A 25,753-nucleotide genomic window follows, 5' to 3' on the forward strand; every position below is an offset into this window, starting at 1 on the left:
CCACTGCTTCCCTTTCATGCCCCTCGACTCTTATAACTGCCATCTGCTTTCTGTACAAATTGTAAATAGCCTTTCGCTCCCTGTGTTTTACCCCTGCTACCTTCAGAATTTGAAAGAGTATTCCAGTCAACATTGTCAAAAGCTTTCTCAAAGTCTACAAATGCTAGAAACGTAGGTTTGCCTTTCCTTAATCTATTTTTTAAGATAAGTCGTAGGGTCAGTATTGCCTCACGTGTTCCAACATTTCTACGGAATCCAAACAGATCTTCCCCGAGGTCAGCTTCTACCAGTTTTTCCATTTGTCAGTAAGGAATTCACGTTAGTATTTATACTCAAGGGTTTAATGAGAATTCTGAATATGTTTTCTATCCCCATTTCACTACATTGACTACTTATTGACAATTTTTTTTCCAGTAGATTATGACCAATTAATCAGCTACTTCAATAATCAACAATGGAAAATCCAGGATGATAACAGTATTATGGAAAGGAAAGTTGCTACTCACCATACAGTGGAGATGCTGAGTTGCAGATAGGCATAACAAAGACACTCACTAACAAAGCTTTTGGCTACTATTTCAATAAGATATATTTGGCATACTTTATGTAGACTGTGGTTCTGATGAATCCACCTTTTTTTTCTTTGGTGTGCAGATATGCATGTGAAGATTAAAATTTCCTTCCTGCTTCCATTCACTTAGGTAAAGCCTATTCTTTAAGACCTTACACGTGCAACCCACAATGATCCATGGATCCTGCTCAGTTGAGGTGGCTTTCCTGGTTCAACGATACAGGTAGCCGTACTTTAGGTGTCACCACAACAGCGGGCTGTGTGTTTTAATTCCAGCTTAACACATTGTTCCTGAAGAGGGGTTGCAGTCTTTTAAACAGGTTTGGGAGCAAGTCTCTATGATTGATTGATTGATTTGGCCTTTTACCATTAAGGGTCTCCAGAAAGGTTAAAAATCATGAAATGTACAATTTTGCATTTTAAAAATCTACATTTTCCCCTTTCAATTGATATCTTATCTACAACTATTTTTAAAATATTTTTGCGATTTGTTTTGCATGTTGTACACATGAATCTACATGCTAAACTGTGATAGTTCTACATATACTGGTCACTCAATTGTCATGTGTTTCCATGTTTATTTTCTCTTTTGTAATCCTGAAAATATTTGTAGTGAATTCTGTTCACTGAAGTCTCTGTTTTATTGAAGGATAATCATGGGTAAACTAAGTGACTAGAAATCCTCAGAAGGCTTTTAAGAAAAGCAGAGATGTTGGAAAGCCAAAGGCAGGTGTTATTACAGAAAACAATAAAAAAGGTAACCAAGTGTGTGAACCAAACCTTGCTGGTTCTCCTGCCCATTGCAATGAAAGTGAGAAAGAAAGCACACTAGACTCTCACTAACCCGGCCATTCCTTGCACATATTGGTGACAGATTGTCGAGAGTGTCAAAATTTAGTGTAAAGTAGGTAAAACACTTCATTAAATCCGAAGACACATTCATTTTCATAGAAAATGAAGTTTTGGGTGATATACTTATACAGTAGTAACTATGAGACATGTCTCATTTTTAGTTGTCACAATGATGATACGCAACGGGTGTATGCTTTATCACACAAATTTACAAGCATTAAATAGGTACTGTATGTTACATAATGCACTCCACCTAGATGTCTGCAGCTTCAGCACCAGCAGTGTGACGTATCTTCACATTATTTCCCACTATGTCCATCACTTTCATCGTAAATTTTCTGCGCGCTTTTGATTATCTTTTCGTATGTTAAAGTTTGGTCATAAATAGTTGCTCCTCCAACATTTTACTCAGCTGCAATGGCTTTCTACGAAGAAGCTCTGCTCACCGTATCTCTAATTTCAAGTTTCTATTGGATGTCTAACATAAGGTGCTTCCTTTTGGAAGCCTTGATACTGAACAGCAAAAAAGTGATAATTTCAAACACATATAGCTTTATTTAACATTGTATTCAACTAACAACTTTTTTTTTGTGGTTTTAGGGCACACAACTACAGTGGTCATTAGCACCCAGACTAAGTTATGAATGCACTGTGAGGCACAAGGTTAAAACAGCAACTAAAAAGGACAATACTATAAAAAGCACATTAACAGCCAAGGGATCAAAAGAAAACAGCATAACCAAATGTCCTTAGACAGGTTTGTCAAGTGGATAAAACAAAGAACGCAGGCAGCAGCTCCTGGGTCATCCGCTAAAATGGCATCCAGAGCACATGGCAGGCCAAGACCAATGTGCAGTGTATCAAAAGTCAGACAGGATGTTAAAATCGGCATACCATCAGCAATTGCCCACATGGGCAGAACGGCGCAGGCGCAGTCGTCAGCACATGGCGATGGCTGAACCGGCAGTGTCCAATTCGTAACCGGGCCAAAACGACCTCCTCCCGCCAAGAAGGGCGCTAAAGAGGTCGTCCAAGCTGCGGGGAGAGATTTCAAGGCCCGAAGCTCGTTTTCAGTAAGTGTGGACCAATCGGCACGCCACAGCGATAAAATGCACTGACAAAAGATCCTGCTAAAATCAGATGAAGGCACACAACAAGAAGCTGTCCGAGGCTGGAGGACCGCAGCCTTGGCTGCGGCATCTGCAGTTTCGTTCCCAGGAATACAGACATGGCCAGGAACCCACATAAAGGTAACCAGAGAATCGTCGTCCGCCATCTGCTGAAGAGAGCGTTGGATCCAGTGCATGAAAGGGTGAACCGGATACGGATCACTGAGGCTCTGGATGGCACTCAGGAAATCAGAGCAGATGACATAAGGCAGAACGTCGGTGGCGGCGGATGTAAAGAACAGCCTGGTAGAGGGCAAATAGCTCAGCTGTGAAGACCGAACAATGGCCATGGAGCCGGTATTTGAAACTGTGTGCCTCGACAATAAAAAAACATCCGACACCCGACACCGTCATCGGTGTTAGAGCCACCTGCATAAATGAAGATCGTATCAATGAACTTCGAACGAAGTTCGACAAACCGCAAGCAGTATACCGAAGCTGGGGTAACCTCCTTTGGGAGCGAACTGAGGTCAAGGTGAACACGAACCTGGGCCTGGAGCCAAGGTGGTGTTTGGCTCTCGCCCACTCTAAAGGTTGCAGGAAGTGGAAAATCAAGTTGCTGAAAGAGGCGACAAAAGCGAACTCCAGGGGGTAACAGAGCAGATACATACCACCCATATTGACAGTCGAGACAGTTGTCAAAAAAGGAACAATAAGACGGGTGGTCGGGCATTGACAATAGCCAACAGGCATACCGACAAAGCAGTACATCACGCCAGTAGGTTAGTGGCAATTCACCAGCTTCAGCATGAAGATTCGATGGGACTAGTATAGAACGCTCCGATCACAAGACGTAACCCCCGATGTTGTATAGAGTTGAGGCAGCGTAAGATGGACGGCCATGCAGAGGAGTATACAAAGCTCCCATAATCCAGCTGCGAGCGGATGATTGACCGATACAAGCAAAGTAGGACGGTTCAATCCGTTCCCAACGACGTACCGCTGAGAACACGGGGGACATTTGGAGAACGAGTAAAACAGGTAGCCAAATATGACATGTGGAGACCAGCTAAGTTTCTTGTCAAATGTAAGACCTAAAAATTTTGTTGTCTCCACAAATGGGAGAGCAACGGGACCGAGATGTAAGGAGGGTGGGAGAAACTCTTTGTAGCACCAGAAGTTAATACAGACTGTCTTCTCGGCAGAAAAACGGAAGCCATTGGTGACACTCCAGGAGTAAAGACGGTCAAGACAATGCTGAAGACAGCGCTCCAGAAAACGTGTACACTGCACGCTGCAATAGATGGTAAAATCGTCCACAAAAAGGGAGTCTGATACATCAGCTGGGAGGCAATCCATTATTGGATTGATCACTATGGTGAAGAGAGCGACGCTCAAAACTGAGCCCTGTGGCACCCCATTCTCCTGGCGAAAGGCGTCTGACAGGACAGAACTCACACGTACCCTGAACTGTCGATCCAGTAAACAGGCACGAATAAAAAGAGGGAGGCAACTGCGAAGGCCCCATGTATGCACGGTGCAGAGAATGCCCGCTCTCCAACAGGTGTCATAAGCCTTCTCCAAATCAAAGAACACAGCCATGGTCTGGCGCTTCCGCAAGAAGTTATTCATAATGAAGGTCGACAAGGTAACCAGATGGTCAACAGCAGAGCGGCGCCTATGAAATCCACATTGTACATTGGTAAGTAGGCGTCGAGATTCGAGCAGCCAAACCAAACGAGAGTTAACTACTCGTTCCATCACCTTACAGAGACAGCTGGTAAGGGAAATGGGTCTATAACTGGAAGGCAAGTGCTTGTCCTTCCCCGGCTTAGGAATCGGGACAACAATACATTCACGCCAGCATGTGGGAACACGACCCTCAACCAGATGTGATTATAAGTACGAAGAAGAAAACCTTTACTTGCAGGAGAAAGGTTCTTCAGCATCTGAATATGAATACGATCAGGCCCCGAAGCGGAGGACTGTGACCGGGCAAGTGCATTTTAGAGTTCCCGCATGGTGAATGGGGCATTATAACTTTCATGATTCGAGGAGCGGAAGTTAGGTGGCCTTGCCTCCTCTGCCTGATTTCGGGGGAGGAAGGCAGGGTACGCGGAGCTCGAAACCTCTGCGAAAAAGCGGCCGAAGGCATTGGAGACATCCTCAGGGGCCACAAGGACATCATTCGCAGCCGTCAAGCCAGAAACTGGTGAGTGGACCTTAGTGCCAGATAGCCGGCGCAGGCTACCCCAGACAACAGAAGGAGTAAAACTGTTGAAGGTGCTTGTGAAAGCAGCCCAACTGGCTTTCTTGCTTTCTTTAATAATACGACGACACTGCACACGTAATCGTTCATAATTGATACAATTCGCCACTACATGCTGCGGTCCACCAGGGGACCGGTACGCGACGTGGAGAAGAAGTAGTGTGAGGGATGGGATATTCAGCAGCAGTGAGAACGACTTCCGTGAGGTGTGCGACCTGACTATCGCAGCTTGTGAAGGTTTGATCCTGAAGGGTCGCCCTGGAAGAGAAGAGCCCCCAGTCTGCTTGGGAGATGTTCCAACTAGTTGAGCACGGAGAGGGGGTATGATGCAGGAGATGGATAACACACGGGAAGTGTGTCGCTAGAATATGTATCAGAAAGTGTGTACCACTCAAACCGGCGTGCAAGGTGTGTAATACATATAGAGAGGTCTAAATGGGAATAGGTGTGAGTGGAGTCCGAAAGAAAAGTAGGGGTGCCAGTATTGAGGCAGACAAGATTGAAGTGCTAACAGGGAGCCTCTCGGGCAGGATGCTGGAGAGCCCCAAAGGGGATGGTGGGCATTGAAGTCTCCAGTCAACAAAAATGGTGCAGGTAGCTGAGCAATAATTTGCATCATGTCTGCCCTAGTAACGGCAGACTACGATGGAGTGTAAACAGTACAAATGGAAAATGTAAAAGTGGGGAGAGTAAATCGGATGGCAACTGCCTGCAGGTCGGTGTGCAATGTGATGGGATCATAGTAAATATCATTCCTGACCAGCAACATAACCCCTCCCTGAGCTGGAATACCTGCCACAGGGGGTAGGACAAAACGCACAGAGGCATAGTGTGCCAAGTCAATTTGATCGCATGGGCATAGCTTCGTTTCCTAGAGAGCTACGACGTGCACACAGTGCAAGCGTAGCAGCAACTTTAAGTCCTCTCGGTTGGAGCGAATGCCGCGAATATTCCAATGAAGAAGTGCTATCGTGAGAAGAAAAAGAAAAAGGAGAAGCAAGAAGGGGTCACCTCAAAGGCCGCTGAGGGCCTGGCTTCGAGCAAGCACTGCTACCGCTATCAATAGGCGGAGAGTCATCGTCTATTTGTTGAATTTTAGATTCGTCGGCCATCTTGTTAAGATGGCCCGGAGGGGGAGCTTCCTCCGCCGGTGAAAGGCCAGATGTTCGGCTACCAGTGGTGCGGCCAGGCGAAACGGAGGACGGCCTGGGGTGATAACTGCTGGGTGGCGCAGGAGAAGAAATGCGCCATGGCGGAGAAGGAGAACTTTGCTTCCTATGAGCCTTCTTGGAAGGTTGTTTAGTCGAAGTACTGGTCGATGGCTGGGAGTCCAGGGTACATTGGAAGTCTTCACGGGACGGTTCCTTCTTAAAGGCCCGTGCATCTGACTTCTGCGTCTTAGTCTTGGCAGAAGCTGATGAAGGTGCTTGTGTCATGGGTGACGGGAGGAAGAGGAGACATTGACCGGGCGATCTTAGCACTGGTCAAACGGATGACAGTAGCGCTAAAGGTCAGATCGCATGTCTGCGTAGACACCTCCCTGGTAGTCCGAAGAGAGGCGAGGACAGTACTGTATTTCCCTGCTGGGAGCAGCGTGGGCTTCCTACTAACAAATAGCTTGCGAGCAGCCGAGGTGGACACTTTCTCTTTAACCCGAATTTCCTGTATACAGCATTCATCCTTGTAGATGGGACAGTCGCGGGAGGACGCTGCATGGTCACCATGACAGTTCAAGCAAAAAGGAGGCGGAGGTGGACAGTCACCCTCATGGGTGTCCCTGCCACAAGTGACGCATTAGAACAAGACTGGCGGGTGTGATTAAAACGCTGACACTGGTAGCAGCGCGTAGGTGTCGGGACATAGCGGCGAACAGATATAACCTCATAGCCCGCTTTGATGCACGACGGCAGCTGAACACTATCAAAGGTCAAGAGAAGTGTCCGGGTCGGTACAAGGTCATTGTCGATCTTTTTCATGACCCTATGGACAGCCGTCACGACCTGCTCAGCGAGGAAAGACTGAATCTCCTCGTCAGTCAATCCGTTGAGTGATCTAGTATATACCACACCACGTGATGAATTCAAAGCGCGGTGAGCCTCCACCCGGACAGGGAACGTGTACAGGAGTGTGGCCCGAAGGAGTTTTTGTGCTTGAAAGGCGCTCTCAGTTTCCAACAACAAGGTACCGTTATGCATCTTGGTACAAGACTTGACAGGTCCGGCTATGGCATCTACGCCCTTCTGAATAACGAAAGGGTTGACAGATCCTTTCCATCCTCAGATCTAGAAACTACTACGAACTCTGGGGCAGGCAGTAATACTTTTGTCACTGGTGGCTGGTCAAGTTTCCGTTTTTGGGCAGAAGTCGAGAGAGAAGAAGGAGAGAATTCCATTGCGGATGAATCCCCCATGACTGCCAGCATCTCCGATGGCGCGCTCCTTCCTTGTGGGGACCGTCTCAGAGGGCGCTCCCGCCTTAGGTGAATGTTTACACCTCAGATCACACCTCCCGAGAAATGGATGGAGGGACCAATCGGCATGGTCGGAAGGTGTCAGCTCAGGCAATCACCCCTCCCCAGGTCTGCCCTTTACCAGAGGGTATGTGCTTGCCTTACTTGTCTACCCAGGGCGGGGAATTATGCGTTACCCCGTCACCAGCTACGCATACGAATGCGTGGGTCGGCCTTCAGGCACGCACAGGGAGGAAAGAAGAAGAGGGAAAAAAAAGGGAGAGAAAGGACAGACTGTCTCGAACGCCGAGGCAGACACCACAGGGTGGAGGAGGAGGCAACGAGGAGGAGGCAACGAGGAGGAGGCAAGGTAAAAAGTAAGGAAGACAGTGAGAGAGGGAGAAGGACAAAGAAAGGAACCAAACAAAGGAAGGAAGAAACCAGAATAAGCGAAAAACCAAAATGACCCCAAATGTAAGTCGTGGAACTGTCTCTCTGCGGACGCAGGCGCAAACTTCCCCCGTTGAGGGGGAGGGACTCCTTTTAGTCGCCTCTTAAGACAGGCAGGAATACCTCAGGTCTATTCTTACCCCGGACCCGCAGGGGGGACCAACAACGTTGTTACACATGAAAACTCATTACTGTATGCGTCATCATTTCTGCTCGAGCGACTAGCGGCTGGATGTGAGCCAGATTACTGAGAGGCTGGACTACTGAGGGCCAATTAGCGAGAGCCTAGTGTACTTCGAAGAGGAAACTTTGTTCAGTTAGTGAAACGTATGAATGTTTTATGGGCAAATTGGATGCGATGAAATATTTGATATATCAGTTCTCAATGGAATTTTCGTAAACTGTGTAACATGTAGTCTTTAAAAAAAAAAAATCACGTAGGACTTGCCAGTGAAATGGAACTGGAGTGTGGTAGGTGTTCATACATGACCACCTTTTCGAACAGTGTTGCAATAACTCCCAATGAAGGAAGTGGTAGGAAAATCTATGAACGCAACATTAGATTTGTTTATGCCTTGCATACAACTGGTAAGGATGTTACTGCAGGCACAGTCTTCTGTGGCATAATGAATATTCAAAATCCCCCAACTAAGTTTATGAATTATAATACATTTATAAGGTCTAAAGTAGATGTCTGTATAGAACCTATGAAGAAAGCTGTGGAAGAGGCAATAACAGAAAACTGTGGTAACAGATACTTAACTGCAGCATTCGATGGTACCTGACGTACACAGGGACACACATCTCTTCATGGTGTAGTAACTGCCACAAGTGTGTATACAAGGAAAGTTTTAGATATAGCAGTAACATCTAAATATAGTAGGTGCCCATAAAAAAAGGTACACATGAAAATAATGCACAGCTAACTGTAGTGGCAGTAGTGGAGGGATGGATGTGGCTGGTGTTGCTAGTATATTTCAACGTTCTGTTGAGTTGATGAAGTGCAATATGGGAATTACCTTGGTGACAGTGGTTCTATAAATTTCAAACATATTCAAGAACTGAAGCTACATGGTGGTGATGTTTTAGTGCAGAAATTTGAGTATACTGGACACATTCAGAAACAAATGGGATCAAGACTTCACCGACAAAGCTTTGTACAAAAAACAAAAACTCAGTGGAGGGGAGGGGAAAGGGGGGTTTAGGCAAAAAACAAAGTGTCGCTGAAATGAAGAAGGCTTTTGGGCTCTTTTTTTTTTAATCCTTTTTCAACCAATGGAAGTCTAATCATTACTTGTGTCCCAAAGAAGAAAACAGTTTGTGTAAGTACAACAAGGGATTGCTAATTGGTGAAGTGAACACTCACAAACAATCTGCCTGATACAGTATTGGAGGTGATAAAACCTACCTTCAGAGACTTAGGAGCACTAACTGCAGAAAAAACGTGGTCATGGAACAACTCAAAACCCCAATGAATGTGAAAATAGTGTTATATGGTCAAGAATCCCCAAGACTGTGTTTGTTGGAACAGAAACACGTAACTTTTGTGTGTGTGATGCTGTTGCTACTTTCATTGATGGCAATGTTGTAAGGTGCAAAGTATTTCAAAATATGGGAACGAAGATAGGTTTCAACATGGTACAAATGACACTTGCCGTAGGCAAGGAACATCTTCAGGGTACTGACAGCGCTGTAAATAGCCTAGAAATACAAGCCATAGTAAACAGAAGGACAAAGATGAAGCTGGAGGAGTAGTTTGCAGATGAAGATGGACCTGGAATGCACTGAATGTGTAATACAAACTTTGTTGCTCAGTTCCCAAAAGTTATTTTTTTCATACAAATTACATGTTTTCGAAGGATCTACTGACCAATTTGCTTCAAATTTTCAGGGAATGTCACACAGTCCCTGCTGCGTAACTTAATATAGCCTTTTTCCAAAAACCTGTATATTGTTTAATTTTTAAACAAAAAATGGCACAAAAGTAGTGAATTTTCATTACAATAGAAAATATTAATCTCTAACAACTGAATTCAAATTTTTAAAAATACTTTTGTTACATTGTAGCCAATACTCCAATAAATAAACTGTAAAAATTTCTACTTCCTAGCTGAAATACTTTCTGAGAAAACATGTAAATTATAATCACTATTTTAACACTGGAAAGATATGGCTTTCTGGAGCCTCTTAAGCAATGTGGCCTTCCTGTGCTGGTGATTGGAACGGCTGAAAGCATGGGGAAACTACAGCCACGACTTTCTCCTGAAGGCACGATGCTGTACTGTAAGGTTAAATAATGATAGCATCCTCTCTGCTAAAATATTTTAGAGATACAGTAACCTCCACCCTCCCCCATTTGGATATCTGGGTAGGGTCTGCTAGGAGGATGTCATTAAGAGAAGTACACATCTGGCATTCTACAGGTCAGATGTGGAATATTAGATATCTTATTCAAATAGATAGATTAGAGAATTTGAAGGAGAAACTGATTGGTTGAAGTTAAATATGAGAATTAGTGATGTATGATGGCAGGAAGGACCAGTGGTCAAGATAGTAATGAGTTATCAACACAGAATGGAAAATGAATTAGGGGTAACATGGGGAGGGCCTTATAATGAATAGGAATATATGAACACAGGTAAGCTAGTGAACAGCACAGTGAACACATTATCGTAAGCAAGGTAGATATGAAGCTATCAGAGCAATAGACATTTATGGGCCAGCTATTTCTGCAGATGAAGAAGTTCATAGAATATATGGTAAGATATAGGAAATTTGCAAAGTTAAGAGAAATATAAATTTATTTGTGATAGGTGGCTGGAAAGGAACAGAAGGAGAAAGAGAGGAACATGGACAGAGTGAAAGGAATGGAAGAGGATGACACCAGGTAGAATTTTACACAGAATGTTATTTAATCATCGCTAACACTTAGTTTAAGTATCACGAAAAGAGGTTAGATATTAGCTTGTCCCTTATTTTCTTACTACAATATTTTTGAGCTGTTACCCTCCAATATTGTTTGAATGACTCTAAAACATGTCTGTACAAATTTTGTTACAATGTAAGCACTGTAACCAGTGCTGACTTGAGCATGCATTCACGTGAGTAACATGATCTTTCTCTCTGTTCACATATGTAGTGCTGAGATCACCTCAGCTTATCAGTATGTGCATACAAAATACAGTCAGTTGTTTATATGTTATCAACTGTGTTGCTGCATATTTCCCAGTCACTATCTACAATGTCACAGTAACTATGCAGTGCCAAGGAAGGTGCATTTTTAAAATGAGCTGAAGAACACCAGACAGACAAGTGCAAGAAGTATTGTTTAACAAAATACCTGAAGTAAAATTAACCACAATAACCTTGTGGAGAAAGCAACAATTCCAACAACCTAGTCAGCATTGTTCACAAAATCTTATTAACTTGCATTCTGAGAGGAGAATAGTTCAACATACACAAAAAAGTGTCAAGTTCTGTTTGAGTGCCATAAATAGAAGTTATAAATAATTTGGAAAATTTATCTGATACTGTAGAAAACTAATTTGATATCGCACTTGCCAAGCTCAATAACAAAACTGACTTCAAAGACAACAGGGTTTTTTCCTTAGAGACGTAAACACTACCTTACAGGAGTAGACCCAATATGCGTGGATAAAGAAGGAATGGTGGGCCCGAAAAAAAAACTGGAGGAAGAGAGAAGGCAACAGAAACAAAAGTGCACAACTTCTACTTCTACACCTTCTGCTGTACTTCCTTCTTCCTCTGAATAATCAAATAGGGGATTTTCAAGTCAGATGAAATTTGCATAGATGATGGTGAGATTTTAGAATGTAATTCTGGAAGAACTTCACAGGAGAATACTGCAAGGCGAGCTACCAAAGACTTTATTCAAAAATTAGCAACAGAGTAACAGATGCCAGCCGAATGTAAGAAATTCTGTTTATATCCTTTAGGTGCCAGCAGAAGCACTCCGTCAAAATCCTAAAGAGGTCTGTGTTAATGAATCTTCTCTTCATAGTCAGTCAGAATATGAAAACAGTACAGTTTGAGAGAATAACACCAACTTCAAAACATGATATCCTCCAGTTCTTACCGTTCATTGCAATGGTAAACTGTTGACAGCATTAAATGTCAGGAATACAATATAAGAAACAGTTCCAAGCATTGCTACATCTGGGGACAATGAACAGCTCATTGCTATTCCAATGTTACAAAATGCATCCGGTAAAGAGCAAGCAAATGCTGTTCATAATGCATTAACATATTGGGGTAATTGAGATAATGTACAAATTATCCTCAACACTGGTCATCTTAATGGGATATTCATCTTGAACACAGATTAGATAGGGAGTTTTATTTCTCATGCCGTCATCACAATATGAACTTATTTTAGAAAGTATTTATATGTGAGGTACATGGTGTAGCAAGCGGTCCTAAAAACTGGAAACTTATCAATATTAGTAATTCTCACACTGGCCAGTTAGAGTCTGGATTTGTTTTTGCTGAGTAATAAATTAAGAAGATATTACACTTTTATGAAAGTGAATTAGATAATCCAACAGTGAGATATGATAACGTGATCTCTTAGAGCTCTATGTATTTTTTATGGGAAGAGACTTTGGAAAAAAAATTTGGAAGCCTACCCTCTTGGTAATCCATCAGGCAAGACAGATAGCAGAATAAGGGACACTTTATTGTATATATGGGAAAGACCTGGGGCCACCAGAACGTTCCAGACTGATTATACAACAGGAAGATAGAGATTTCGAAACTAGATTTGAAACTGTAAGATATTTTCATGAACAGAGGTAAACATTGACCATAATTTATTGGATATGAACTGTGGAGTCAAGTGAAAGAATTTGCAAAAAGATAGGAAGTTTAGAAATCTGTAGGTAACATGATATATTAAATTTAACTGAAATAAAAAAGAAAAATTTGAAAATCCAACAAATGAAGCAAGTGAAAAGAATGAGTAACAGAAAATCAAAATGGCAAAGTGAGAGGGGCTGGAGGACAAATGCTACACTGTAGAAGCATAAACGATTAAAGGAAGAATACACATTACCTATAGGTGAATTAAAGAGGCATTTGGAAAAAACAGAAACAGATGCATGAATGCCAATAACTCAGATGGAAAATCAGCATTCTGCAAGGGAAGGAAAGCTGAAAGGTGGAAGAAATATACAGAACTGCTATACAAGGGAAATGACCTGGAAGGCAGCATTTTAGAAAGGGAAGAAGAAACAGGTGAAGATGAGATGGGAGATATGATACTGTGAGAAGAATTAGACAGAGCACTGAAAGACCTAGATCAGAACAAGACCCGTGGAGCAGAAGACATTTTCTCTCCTTGGTAGAGCCTGCGATGACTTAATTATTAGTGCAAGATATATGACATGGGGGAAATACCACTAGACTTCAAGAAGAAAATTTCCTATTTTAAAGAGGGCAGGTGCTGACAGGTGTGTATATGTGAATATTACTAAACTATCAGTTAATTAAGTCATTCTTGAACAATATTAACATGTATTATTTATAGAAGAATGGAAAAACTGATAGAAGCCAATTTCCGGGAATATCAGTTTGGATTCAGGAGAAATCTATGAACACACTAGGTGACACTAACCCTATGACATGTCTTAAAAGATAAGTTAGCAGAAGGAAAACTGATGTTGGCAAAAGGCCTGAAAGACCAGTTGAACAAGATGGATAATATATAGGAAAGAGATTATAAGATGAATATCAACTAAAATAAAATTATGGTAACTGAATGCAGTCTAATTCATCCAATGCTGAAGACATCAGATTAAGAAGTGATAAAGTAAAAGCATTACATTAGTTTAGCTGCCTGGATAGTGAAATAAATGAACACCAACATAGAGAAGATATAAAATGTGCGCTGGATTTAGCAAGAAAAGCTATTCAGAAAAAGAGGAACTTGTTAACATCAAATCTAAATTTAAGTGTTAGGTAGTTTTTTATGGAGTTATTCATCTGGAGTGATGGAAGTGAAACATGGATGGTAAACAGTTTAGACAAGAAGAGAACAGAAGTTTTTGGAATGTTATTCTACAGAAGAAACCTGAAGATTAGATGGTTAGATGGTTATGACATGTAACTAATGAGGTCGTACTGAGAGTCACACTGGAGAGCGAACAAATGTTCTGTTAATAGGATATCAAGAAATAGATAATTTTGCTATTGGGAGGCAGGGAGGGAGTGTAGCAGGTGAGGGATGAAAACTGTAGAGAGACCAAGGCTTGAAGTACAGTAAGCAGATTTAAGTGGATGTAGGTTGAAGCAATTATTCAGTAAACAAGATGTTTTCACAATATAGCGTAGTGTGGAGAAGCATCAGTCTTTGGACTGAGGACAACAAAGAAAGCTACCTTCTTAGCTATGCTTCCATTCCTGCATGTGTCAAAAATACCAGTGTACTCTGCAGCTGTTGAACACAATAACCCAATGCCTTGGCTCCAAAGAAGTATTAGTCCTTTCCAACGACCTCACCTTTTGCCCCATTCCCAAATTCAGTCATACAGGACATGTTAAAGACCACCTCTTCTACTCCCACTCCCTAGAGGGGAAACACTTTTTCACCACCAATCCCACCAACAGACTCAACCAAAGACCAATGCTGAACCCTGCCTGACTGTTCACTCCTCCATCCAACCGTGATCTACTCTCACTGCCTCAAAATCACCCCAAGTTAATATTCTAGAATTTCTTAACCACAAACCTTGCCTCACAATCATTTCCCAAATACCTCAACACCCTAACTAACCTCACATCTGCAGAAAGAACCTCAACACTTAACCTAAAAACTGATTCTGACCTTATAATCCTACCTGCTGACAAAGGCTCTACCACTGTTTTGAACCACAAAGATTACCTGGCAGAAGAACTGTCAGCTGAAAGAGTCATCTACCTACAAATCCTGCCAGTGATCCCATTCCAGAAATCCAGCAGGTTCTCCAGTCTACCACTCCCTGCACTCCTACATTCTTCCTAAAATTCATAAACCCAACCACCCAGGATGCTCTGTTGTGGCCAGTTTCTGTGCCCTTACTTAGAGAATCTCTACTCTTGTAGACCAACACCTTCAGCCTACCACCTGCAACCTACCATATTAAGTAAAAGACACCAACTATTTCCTCCACTGAATCTCCACAGTTTCTATTCCTTTACTACATTGTGCTTAGCTTGTCACTATTGATACCACCTCCCTTTACATTAACGCCCCTAATGCCCATGGCATTTCCACAATTGAATGCTACCTTACCAGCAGCTGATGGATTCCCAACCTACAGCCTATTTCCTAGTCACCATGATGAACTATATACTGACCCACAATTACTTCTCCTTTAAGACATTACCAAAAAACAGATCTGGGATACGGCTATGGGCACCTGCATAGCACCATCCAATGCCAACCTATTCATGGGCCATCTAGAGGAACCCTTCGTAAACATCCAGATTCCAAAGCCCCTTCACTTGTTTCAGAGTCACTGATGACATCTTCACAATCTGGATTGAACGTGAGGACACCCGATCTACATTCCTCCAGAAGCTAAACACCTTCTCCCCATTAGCTCCACCCAGCCCTACTCAACCCAACAAGACACTTTCTTCCACCTCAAAGATGGCTACATCAGTACCTCCATCTGTATCAAACCTACCAACCACCAGCAATACCTCCACTTCGACAGCTGCCACCCATCCCATGCCATGGAGTCCCTTCCATGCAGCCTACCTACACATGGCTGTCGCATCTATCGAGCAAGTGGTCCCTCTCGAAATATACCCAGGGTCTCACTGATGCCTAAACAGACAGTAATTACCCTCCCAACCTTGTACAAAATCAGATCTCCCGTGTCTTATCCCTCCAGTCGCCCACCATCTCCCAAAGTCCCACTGTCCGGCTACAGAGGAGCATTCCCCTCATGACTCAATTCTAGCGGCTGAATCACATTCTCTGCCAGGGTCTACCTCTCATCATGTCCTGAAGTAAGGAATGTCCTATCCAACACTATCCTTCCCAATCTCTCTCTCCCGCTGAACCTACACAGTATCCTTATCCATCCGTACACAACCCATGCCTGCAATCCTTTGCCTCAGGGCTAATATCCCTGTAATATACCTAGATGCAAGACAGTCACGTACATCCTTCCACTTCCACCACCACCACCACCACCACCACCACATACTCCAGTCCACTCCTAAGCACCACCTCTTCCATCAAAGGCAGGGCTACCTGTGAAACCAGTCATGTGATCTACAAGCTAAGCTGCAACCCCTGTGCTACATTCTACGTGGGCATGACAACCAAGCTGTCTGTCCACATGAATGTGTCACTGACAAATTAGGCCAAGAAACAACTGGATCACATCATTGTTGAGCACACCCCCAATACGACATTCTTCATTACAATGACTGCTACACAGCAAGTGCCATCTGGAGCCGTCCCACCAACACCAGCTTTGCTGAATTGTGAAGGTGGGAAGTCTCCCTGCAATACGAGGTCTGTTCAAAAAATTCTGGAACTTTGCCCAGAAAATTTTTCTACACTTACCTTTTACTAATTGTGGATGGTCTCCTTCGAAATACTCTCCTCCACAATTGATACACCACTACCAAAGCCGTTTCCACTTCCGGAAGCAGTCTTGGTATGCCCCTTGCTGGATTGTGCAAAGTGTCATTTGCAAATTTTCTTTTATCTCGTCTATCATTGCAAACCATTGTCCTTTCAACAGGGTTTTCAACTTTGGAAATAAAAAAAAGTCTGCATGGACCAGGTGTGGAGAGTAAGGAGAATGAAGCAGGACAGCGATTTCGTGTTTTGTGCAGTAGTCATGCACCAACAGGGATGAATGTGCAGATGCATTAAAATGATGCAAGAGCCATGAACTGTTTCGCCACACTTCAGGCCACCCTCCCATTTTCTCGTAGGCCTTGCAACACGCCCTAATGGTAGCATTGATTAACAGTTTGTCCCTTTGGTACGATTTCACAATGAACTAATCCTTCGAAGTCAGAGAAAACTATAAGCATGGCTTTGACATTTGACTTGACCTGAGAAGCTTTTATTGTTCTTTGAAAACATTTCCCGACCCACTGTGAAGATTGAACCTTGGTCTCGACATCATAACCACAGATCCATGTCTCATCAATAGTTATGTTTCTCTTAAGGGCCATCTCTTTCTCACTTGCATGACCCAAAAGCTCTTCAGAGATTCTGAGGCAAAGCTCTTTCTGATCTTGACTCATGAGGCATGGAATAAACTTTGCAACAACTCAATGCATTCCGAGATGCTGTGTCAGGCTTTCATGACATGATCCAGCTGAAATTTTACATTATTCTGCAACCTCACTGACAGTCAGTCTTCGATTGGCAAGCACAATTTCGTTGATGTTCCTGACATGAGTGTCATCGGTAGACATCCCGGGGCATCCTGAACGAGTGTTATCTTTAACTTCTGCCCATTTTTAAACTGTGTGAACCATTCGTAAGACCGAGTACGGCTTAAGAACTCATCACTGTAGGCTTCCTGCATCATTTGGTGTATCTCTGTAAAGGTTTTCTTGAGTTTCATGCAAAATTTAATGCAGACATGTTGCTACTCTCACTCTGCCATCTTGAAATATGCGAACTGTGTGACAACATTCACTTGATACAGCACTGAACAATAACTATCCAGCATACAACAATGAAACTTATAGCAGTTACACATTGAACACAGGCATGTGCAAGGATGCCAACCACATTTTGCTCCAACACACTCCTGGCACGAAACTACAAAAGTTCTGGAATTTTTTTGAACAGACTTCTTATACCCTATGTTCCCCAACTGTCCTGGTCTCAACCTTCATTAGTCATTGTCCTTACCTATCTAGCCCCTTACCTGTTCCGATTTCCACACTACACAGCCCTCTATCCCTATTAACGCACCCAGTATTTTTACTTCTCTCCTTTTCTGCTATCTCTCCCCCCCCTCCCCCAGCCCCTGTCTAACCTCTCGACTGCACCCAGCTGCCCTATCCTCTCTCCATCTCATCCCTGTACACTTCTGCAAGCAGCACTTTACCGTCTAAACCCCCCCCCCCCCCCTTACCCTGCTATTTCTCCCCCTCCCCACCCCAGCCTCCTCCTCATATCCACCACCGGTGTAGATGGCCAGTACTAATCTTCACAAAGTTCACAGCTGTCATTGTGCCTTCAATTGTTAGCACAGGTCCTAATCAAGTCCACGTGAATTTTCCCTGTAACATAATACTGCTCCCATTGGCCTGCATCGACTGCACTGTTTAGTTCCAAGCAACCGTTCACCTGGATGACGGAATATCTGGACACGATCATTGCACTGTGGTGATAAGAAACATAATTTTACTGACCAGATAACACTTTTCCATTGATCCATGGTCCTATCACAATAATCCCATGCCTGCTGAAATCTCAATAAATGATCTCTTTGGGTCAACATAGGAACACACTGGAGTCAGTTGTTACTGAGTCCCAGGTTCAACTCCATGTGGTGAAACATGTTCTGAAAAGCGCGTGCCAGCACTAGCATTGTGTTCTATCATTTGGATCTGCCACATATCACACCCTATCCTGCCTTGCAGAGTAGGAAAACCTCTGACCTTGAGGCATGTATGTTCAACATCTTGGTGCCTATTCATTCGTGGTTTCACTCTCCTTCAACCACTTTCCATAGGTGCTCCCAACAAATTAAAACTTCGACGTTTCAGAGAAGCTCGTTTGCTGATGCAGAACCATAACACACTGCCCTTTGTGAAAGTTCCTTAATGAGTGGATTTCTTCATCTTCAGCCCATATCACCGCTAGAATGATTCCCCCTTCATCTTCCCTCTGCTTATACACCCTCTATTCTCCATACAGTACCACAAGGCAGTCATCAGTGAAGTGGACAGTGGCCAATGTTTTGGCTCCCAGTGTAAATCTCCTCTAATAATTTTTCAGCTGTAAATTGTCCAACCACCTTCTGAGCCATCAGATGGATATTCCAGCTCTCCTGCCTGCTTTGTTAACATGTCACTCGCACTACTGTGCATGCAGATACAGACTATCATATCCACAGAAGTGGCGCATAGGCAGCAGCTATGTGCATATGCTCTACAATGTACGCCATGTCAAAGTTCTTCTCTATACTCACTAAGAGTCTGTGACAAGAGTATTCTACAATTGTATTTTAGAGCTGAGTACTTCACATACATGATTTAACATTTTACTCAAATTAAAACTGCCAGCATCATGGCTACGTAAACTGCTTGTTACACTGATTTTGGTGACTATTAATCACTGAATCCCAAGAGGATTATGCACACATTGACTTTTCTTTGTCCATGAAGTAGTGGCTTGTCTCAAACATGCACTGCTTGTCGCAACTGGTTTGTTAGGCTGTAACAGACATGTGGCACCTACATACCTTAACTTGTTTTCCCTATATAAGAGAGTCCAGACAGATGGTATCTTTTGTACACCTGCCTTAGGTAGCATCACATCAGGCTTGACAGAACCAACAAGAGACTGGCTCTGACGCTAGATGAAAAATAACTTTCACTTTACATGTGGAGAGGATCTAACATTTTAGGACGACGACTCCCTACATACCATTCAAGGGCCACAGATTTTAACCTGTCCTCTCCAGCCACTTAATCTATGGTTAACCTTAGGTATGAACTGCAGGACATCACATATTTAATGTGGCACATGTTTTGAATAATGTTGCCATGAGGTACCCTCTATCACCTCCTACAGGCAATCTGTTAATGGAAAACTGAGGAGAAAGCTCTACTAATTTTAAAGATAATCTTTTTTTGTATGTATGTATGTAGATGATACACTTGTGGTGTGGTCCCATGGTGAAGAGATACTGCTACAGTTCCTTGACCATGGTAATTCCACCCATGAAAACAGCCAATTCACCACAGAGATGGAAGTGGACGGATGCATCCAATTCTTCGATGTTTTACTTTACAGCAAAATCAGTCACACCTTGGGACATATAGTCTACCGAAAGTGGTTTAGAAAGAAAAACAAACAGCTACCCATTGTATAAATTACACAAGGCGGTGCAGTTTAAACTGAAGATAAGCGTCCTAGGTCAGAAGACTGAAGAGAAATTATATTAATGGCATATGTAGGGCATCTCTTGTAAAATACATCAGACCCTCTCCAAGAGTAAAATGAAGGTCAGTTTTCACTCAACATCAAAGTCAACTTATCTTGTTGGTTGTTTGAAGGCTGACAATGCTACATAAGGCAAATGCGCACAAGACACTGTCTCTGTGGAATTTCATCAGACAAATGACCATTTTATACTGTCATTACATGGGAGTATAAACCCTAAATGTAGTGCAAGAATTAAGATCAATTATTATGGTGCTCTTTTGCACATACATATTTCTGTTGCTCTTTCTGTTGAATGCAATTTGATGGTATTTAGACAGTACATGCATGTTTGACAAACTGCCTGTTGACTTCTGTCTTGGGTTCTTTGGACAATGTTCATTTGATGATTTGTATTGTATTGTTACATGTGGATATCAGTTTCCATCCGATGAAGTGCAAGAATGGGTGTGGTAGAGGATCCATCAGTGGCTAACCAAGTTGAAGTAATTTATCATCTCATCTCCCACTAGGACAAATGTTGTAACGTGTGTCATGATTACTTTTGAATGAAACCATTCCATGATCATACTGTGGTGGGTTGGTGGTTGCCCTTTCTTCATTTAATTGCTCCTTGTAGAAGTGCCATCTTCCATTTTTCAAAAACATTTATCAGAGAAACACAGTTTTTGGTTACCAAAGTGACAAGTCGTGCTGTGGTAGGAAAAGAAGGGAACCAGCAGAAAAATGCTCCTACTGAAGCACAAAAATGGAAAATATGCTCCTATTTAAAAGACTGATTGAAAACAGGGGTACCAGCTGCCTCACTCCATCTTCCTCTGCATGTTTGAAGTGTTGGCGTGTGAACACATTTGCCCTTTTTTTACACTGAGAGAGGAGACAGTGGATTTGGGAAAGAGGAAAGTAATCAATACTGGAAGGCAGTAGACATTGGTTGTAGGTACAGAAGGAGTGAAGGAAATGGTGGCGCAGAGAGAGAGAGAGAGAGAGAGAGAGAGAGAGAGAGAGAGAGAGAGAGAGAGAGAAGCAGCAGCAGCAGCAGGGGGGAAGGATGGATGAGATAGTAGCAGTGAGAGAGTGCAAGAGGGTGACCATGACTGTTGGTCTGAATGAGACACAGAATGGACCAATGGGAGTCTTAGTATGAGTAAGTGACATTAATGACTAGAGAGTGTGAGCGAGTTACAGTTATGGTAGCTAGTGGGAGTGAGAAGTGAGCTGCATGTTAAACTGAGTGCAAATACGTCCACATTCCAAAATTTTTAAAGGTGCTCAGATAGGCAAATGAAGAAGATGGTACAAAACTATTCAATGAGTCTTTTAAACAGGAGCATATGCACCTTTTTGTGCTTTGATAGGAGCATTTTTCCACTGGTCTGGTACGAATACTGCTGCTGTACCTTGGGTTATAGTAGCATAAATGGTTTTCTTCTGTTAGATAGTTTAGATAATCAATTCCTTAGTTTAAGCTTCATTTACTAGAATTAGATTCCAACAATCTAAAAACATCACAAGCAAATGTGGCACGCTGTTTAGTTGGAAAGAGGAAATAAATGAGTGCAGAAAAAAATCATCACAGTTGGGGAAAACTGCTCAGTGTGCTGTGAAACAGTATCAATGACTCCATCATATTAATAAATAAATTACAAAACAACACAGATTTCAGAATTAAATATTCCATGTTTGAATGTTCTCTGCTGGATCTGTGAACATTCACAAAATATTTAAAAAACTGATGCCAATGGTTGCTGTTTTTACTTTCTGTAAGGCTCCATCTGTATTTTCACTATCCCACATTGCATTCTATCACTTATTGACAAAATATATACACTCTAGCACACTGCTGCTGCAGCTACAGAACAGCCTCATGTAAAACTCCCTGAATATAAAAGGTTCTGCAGAAGAAAGTATCAGAAAATCACACAGTCCATTATGTTTTGATCTTCAAATGTGCATATACCCAGATTATGCTGCCCCTGCTGAATTAGCCAGTCCATTGAAATAAATGAAAGCAACATTCTAACATGTAGCTACAGGACACTTATGTTCTGGAACGAGGGGCTGCTGGTTGTCGATACTGTAAGTGAGTGTGTGTGTGTGTGTGTGTGTGTGTGTGTGTGTGTGTGTGTGTGTGTGTTTTAATGATGGAGAACCTGTAATCAGATATCAATATTTTACAATAGTACTTACCATGACGTGTACTTTGTTTTCTTGTAGAACCCATCATCTGACTCACCAAAAGACACAGTCACAGCTTGCACGAGAGTCTGTGATCCATTTGTTAACTGACTGCCATAATAGGCAGACAACAGTGAGCTATCGAGTGCCTTTGGGGGACTTTTAATAGGTCCATACACATTTGTAACAGTGGAATTGGATATATCACGATTTTGTGCTAAATATGCTACTGGTTTCCACTGCAAATACCCTCCAGAAGAGCGTGAATGGCTGCTTGGGCTCTCCACATCTACAAGCTGGAACAAAAAAAAAATTATATTCACCTAAGATGTTCTTTTACTTTTTGGGCCAGAACAGTGTATACAAAATAGAAACTCTGCTACAGTCCATGTGCCCAAATTTAGTGTGCGTATAGAAAGTCTGCCAAACTGAAACAGAGTAAACTGCCATATTTGAAGTCAAAGGCAAACCGATACACTTTGTTCATTTTACTAATTGTGCATTTTAGTTGCTGCACTTACCTACAAGTAAACAGTTGTTTGATGTATTGCAGAAGTTAGAAATATATAATGACCATTATTAAGCGAAAAAGACTACAAACGAAAGTAATGAGCAGTTTCCATGAAGTGAATGATAGCAGTGCATGAGAAAATGAGTTTTCTTGCTCTAAAAAAGTTTCGACACTAAAAAAAATAAAAAATATAAAAAAATTGTATTTAGATTAAGCAAAACTAAATCAATTCCTGGAGTTAGTTTTTTGGCAGAGATTCTCCTTTCCCTTTAAAAAATTTAAAAATTAACACATTGAAATTGTTTTTAAAGTTGGAACGAAAGCGACATGTCACTATAATATGGAGAAAACAGTAGTTAAAGTATTTTATTCGATCACACTGGCACTGATCATGCTGACCGAGTGCGGCACATGCCAGGGGCCTTCAAGCTCAGTTGTTGACAGTTTGTTGATGTATACTTATTTTTCTCAAATTAGTGATTGTGATTTATTGTTGTACTTATACAATTGTTGAAGCCAGATCACCAATACAGAAACACAGACATTTAACATTTGTGTAATGACAATATAATCTGTTTGTCCATGGGGGGGACGGGGTTGTTCAACACTCCTGAGCAACATCAATAGGTCTGAATCCTCCCCCACACTCTTACACACCATCGACGACATGATCAAGCCAGCCATGGTCCAAATTGTTCCTCTCTAATGGAGATTCTACAGAAGCTGCAGGGTGTACGTGATCAGTCAGTATCCAAAAACAGTTAATTTCAATCGATTGCACGCATGTTCGATTGGATTATTCATGCCTGGAGAACTGGCAGGCCACTCTTTTCTGGTGATCATAGCATGGTGAAGCAACTTGTTCAAAAGAACAGCATGACGAATACATGAGTTGTTTACAATCAAGATGAAAGTGTCACCAGAATGTTTGCAATACAGTCCCACTATTGGTTTCCATGTACCATAGAGCAGAGAGACTGCTCTCAACAACCACAAGAAGAGGTGGTCCCACGTAATGCCACTCCAGAACATCACTTCACTACCACCACCTTGTTGCACATGTGGGTCACAGTTTTGAAGGTGTTCAGTATTATGGGATGATCTCCATCGGGTGCAAAAAGATCTGAGTTTCATCTGTAAACAACACCTGACATCAATCCTGGGGATCCATCCCGCATGATATGTTCCACATCTGCAAGGAGACCATGGCATTGTGGTCTAAGAAGTGGTTCTCAGCACGCACATCAAGAATGTGGATTCCCATCATCCATTTATCAAACAGTTTGCTCTACATCTACATATATACTCTGCGAGCCACTGTGCATGGTGGAGGGTACCGTGTACCATTATTAGTTATTTCCTTCCCTGTTCAACTTGCAAATAGAGCGACGTAAAAACGACTGTCTATATACCTCAATATGAGCCCTAATTTCCGTTATCTTCATGGTTCTTATGCAAAATCTGTGTTGGTTGTGGTAGAATCATTTTGCAGTCAGTTTCAAATGCTGTTCTCTAAGTTTCCTCAATAGTGTTCCCCCCCAGGGATTCCCTTTTGAGTTAGCGAAGCACCTCTGTAACACTTATGTCATTCAGATTTACCAGATTGCTTCGATGTCTTCCTTGAATCACCTGATGTGGACCCGAAACATGAACAGTATTCCATAATACGTCACACTAGCGTCTTATATGTGGTGTCCTTTATAGATGAACTACACTTTCCCAAAATTCTCCTAATAAACCAAACCATTCATCTTCCCTACCAAAATCACTTAGCAATGTTATGCCTAGACTTGTAATCAATGTGACTGAGTCACGCAGAACACTGCTAACCCTGTATCCAAACAATGCAAGTTTGGTTTTCATACTCATCTACATTAACTTATTTTTTCTATATTTAGAGCTAAATTGGCATTCATCTTACCAAGAACCAATTTTGACTATGTTATCTTTTATCATCCTACAGTCAACCCCGACTTCTCATTCACTACAATATTATCAGCAAACAAACAACACACTGTTGTCCACCCTGTCTTCCAAACGCTTTCTGTCAAGGACAATATACTGGGTTCTGTTACTTATGAAGTCTTCAAGCCACTCGCATATCTGGGAATCTATTCCATACCCTCATGCCTTCATTAACCATCTGCAGTGGGGCACTGCATCAAATGCTCTCCGGAAATCTAGAAATATGGAATATGTCTATTGCCCTTCATCCATAGTTCATAGCGTATCATGTGAGAAAAGAAAAGGCTGAATCTTTGACAAGTGACGATTTCTAAAACCATGTTGATTCATGGACATAAGCTTCTTAGCCTAAGGAAAATTTATTGTATCTGAACCGCAAATATGTTCAAGAATTCTGCAGCAAACCGAAGTCAGGGATGTTATCTGTTATTTTTGCATGTCCATTCTTTTATACTTGTTACCTACAAGAGTCACCTATACTTTTTTCCAGTTACTTGGGACTTTGCACTGGGTGAGAGATTCATGATAAATGCAAGCTAAGTAAGATGCCAGTACCATAGAGCACTCTTTGTAAAACTGAATTGGGATTCCTTCCAGACACAGCAAATTATTTGTTTTGAACTTTTCCAGTTGTTTCTCTAAACCAGTGAAGGCTCTTACTATGCCATACATACAGGAGCCTGTTGAATGGTCAGACGAGGACATGTTTCTATGATTCTCCAGTGTTACCAATTTCTTAAACACAAAATTTAAAACTTCAGCTTTCATTTGCTATCTTCAACTGCCACACCAAACTGGCCAATGAGTGAGTGGATGGAACCCTTAGACCTGCTTAGCAATTTTATAAAAGACCTTAATAATTCGGGTGATGCTGAGGGAATTAGATTAGGAAACGAGACACTTAAAGTAGTAAAGGAGTTTTGCTATTTGGGGAGCAAAATAACTGATGATGGTCGAAGTAGAGACGATATAAAATGTAGACTGGCAATGGCAAGGAAAGCGTTTCTGAAGAAGAGAAATTTGTTAACATCGAGTATAGATTTAAGTGTTAGGAAGTCATTTCTGAAAGTATTTGTATGGAGTGTAGCCATGTATGGAAGTGAAACATGGACGATAAATAGTTTGGACAAGAAGAGAATAGAAGCTTTCGAAATGTGGTGCTACAGAAGAATGCTGAAGATTAGATGGGTAGATCACATAACTAATGAGGAAATACTGAATAGGACTGGGGAAAAGAGAAGT

General features: G+C 42.1%; 1 protein-coding gene across 1 annotated transcript in view; it reads right to left on the reverse strand.

Annotated features, from left to right (window-relative positions):
• LOC124622244 (glycosylated lysosomal membrane protein-like) overlaps positions 1-25,753 on the reverse strand; it is a 61,289-nt gene that overhangs the window by 16,147 nt on the left and 19,389 nt on the right. Inside the window, exon 5 of the mRNA XM_047147899.1 lies at positions 22,048-22,331. Within this exon, the coding sequence (XP_047003855.1) occupies positions 22,048-22,331 (284 nt within the window). The remainder of the gene's footprint in view (positions 1-22,047; positions 22,332-25,753) is intronic.

The sequence above is a fragment of the Schistocerca americana genome, chromosome 7 (assembly GCF_021461395.2).
Source record: "Schistocerca americana isolate TAMUIC-IGC-003095 chromosome 7, iqSchAmer2.1, whole genome shotgun sequence".
NCBI lineage: Eukaryota > Metazoa > Arthropoda > Insecta > Orthoptera > Acrididae > Schistocerca > Schistocerca americana.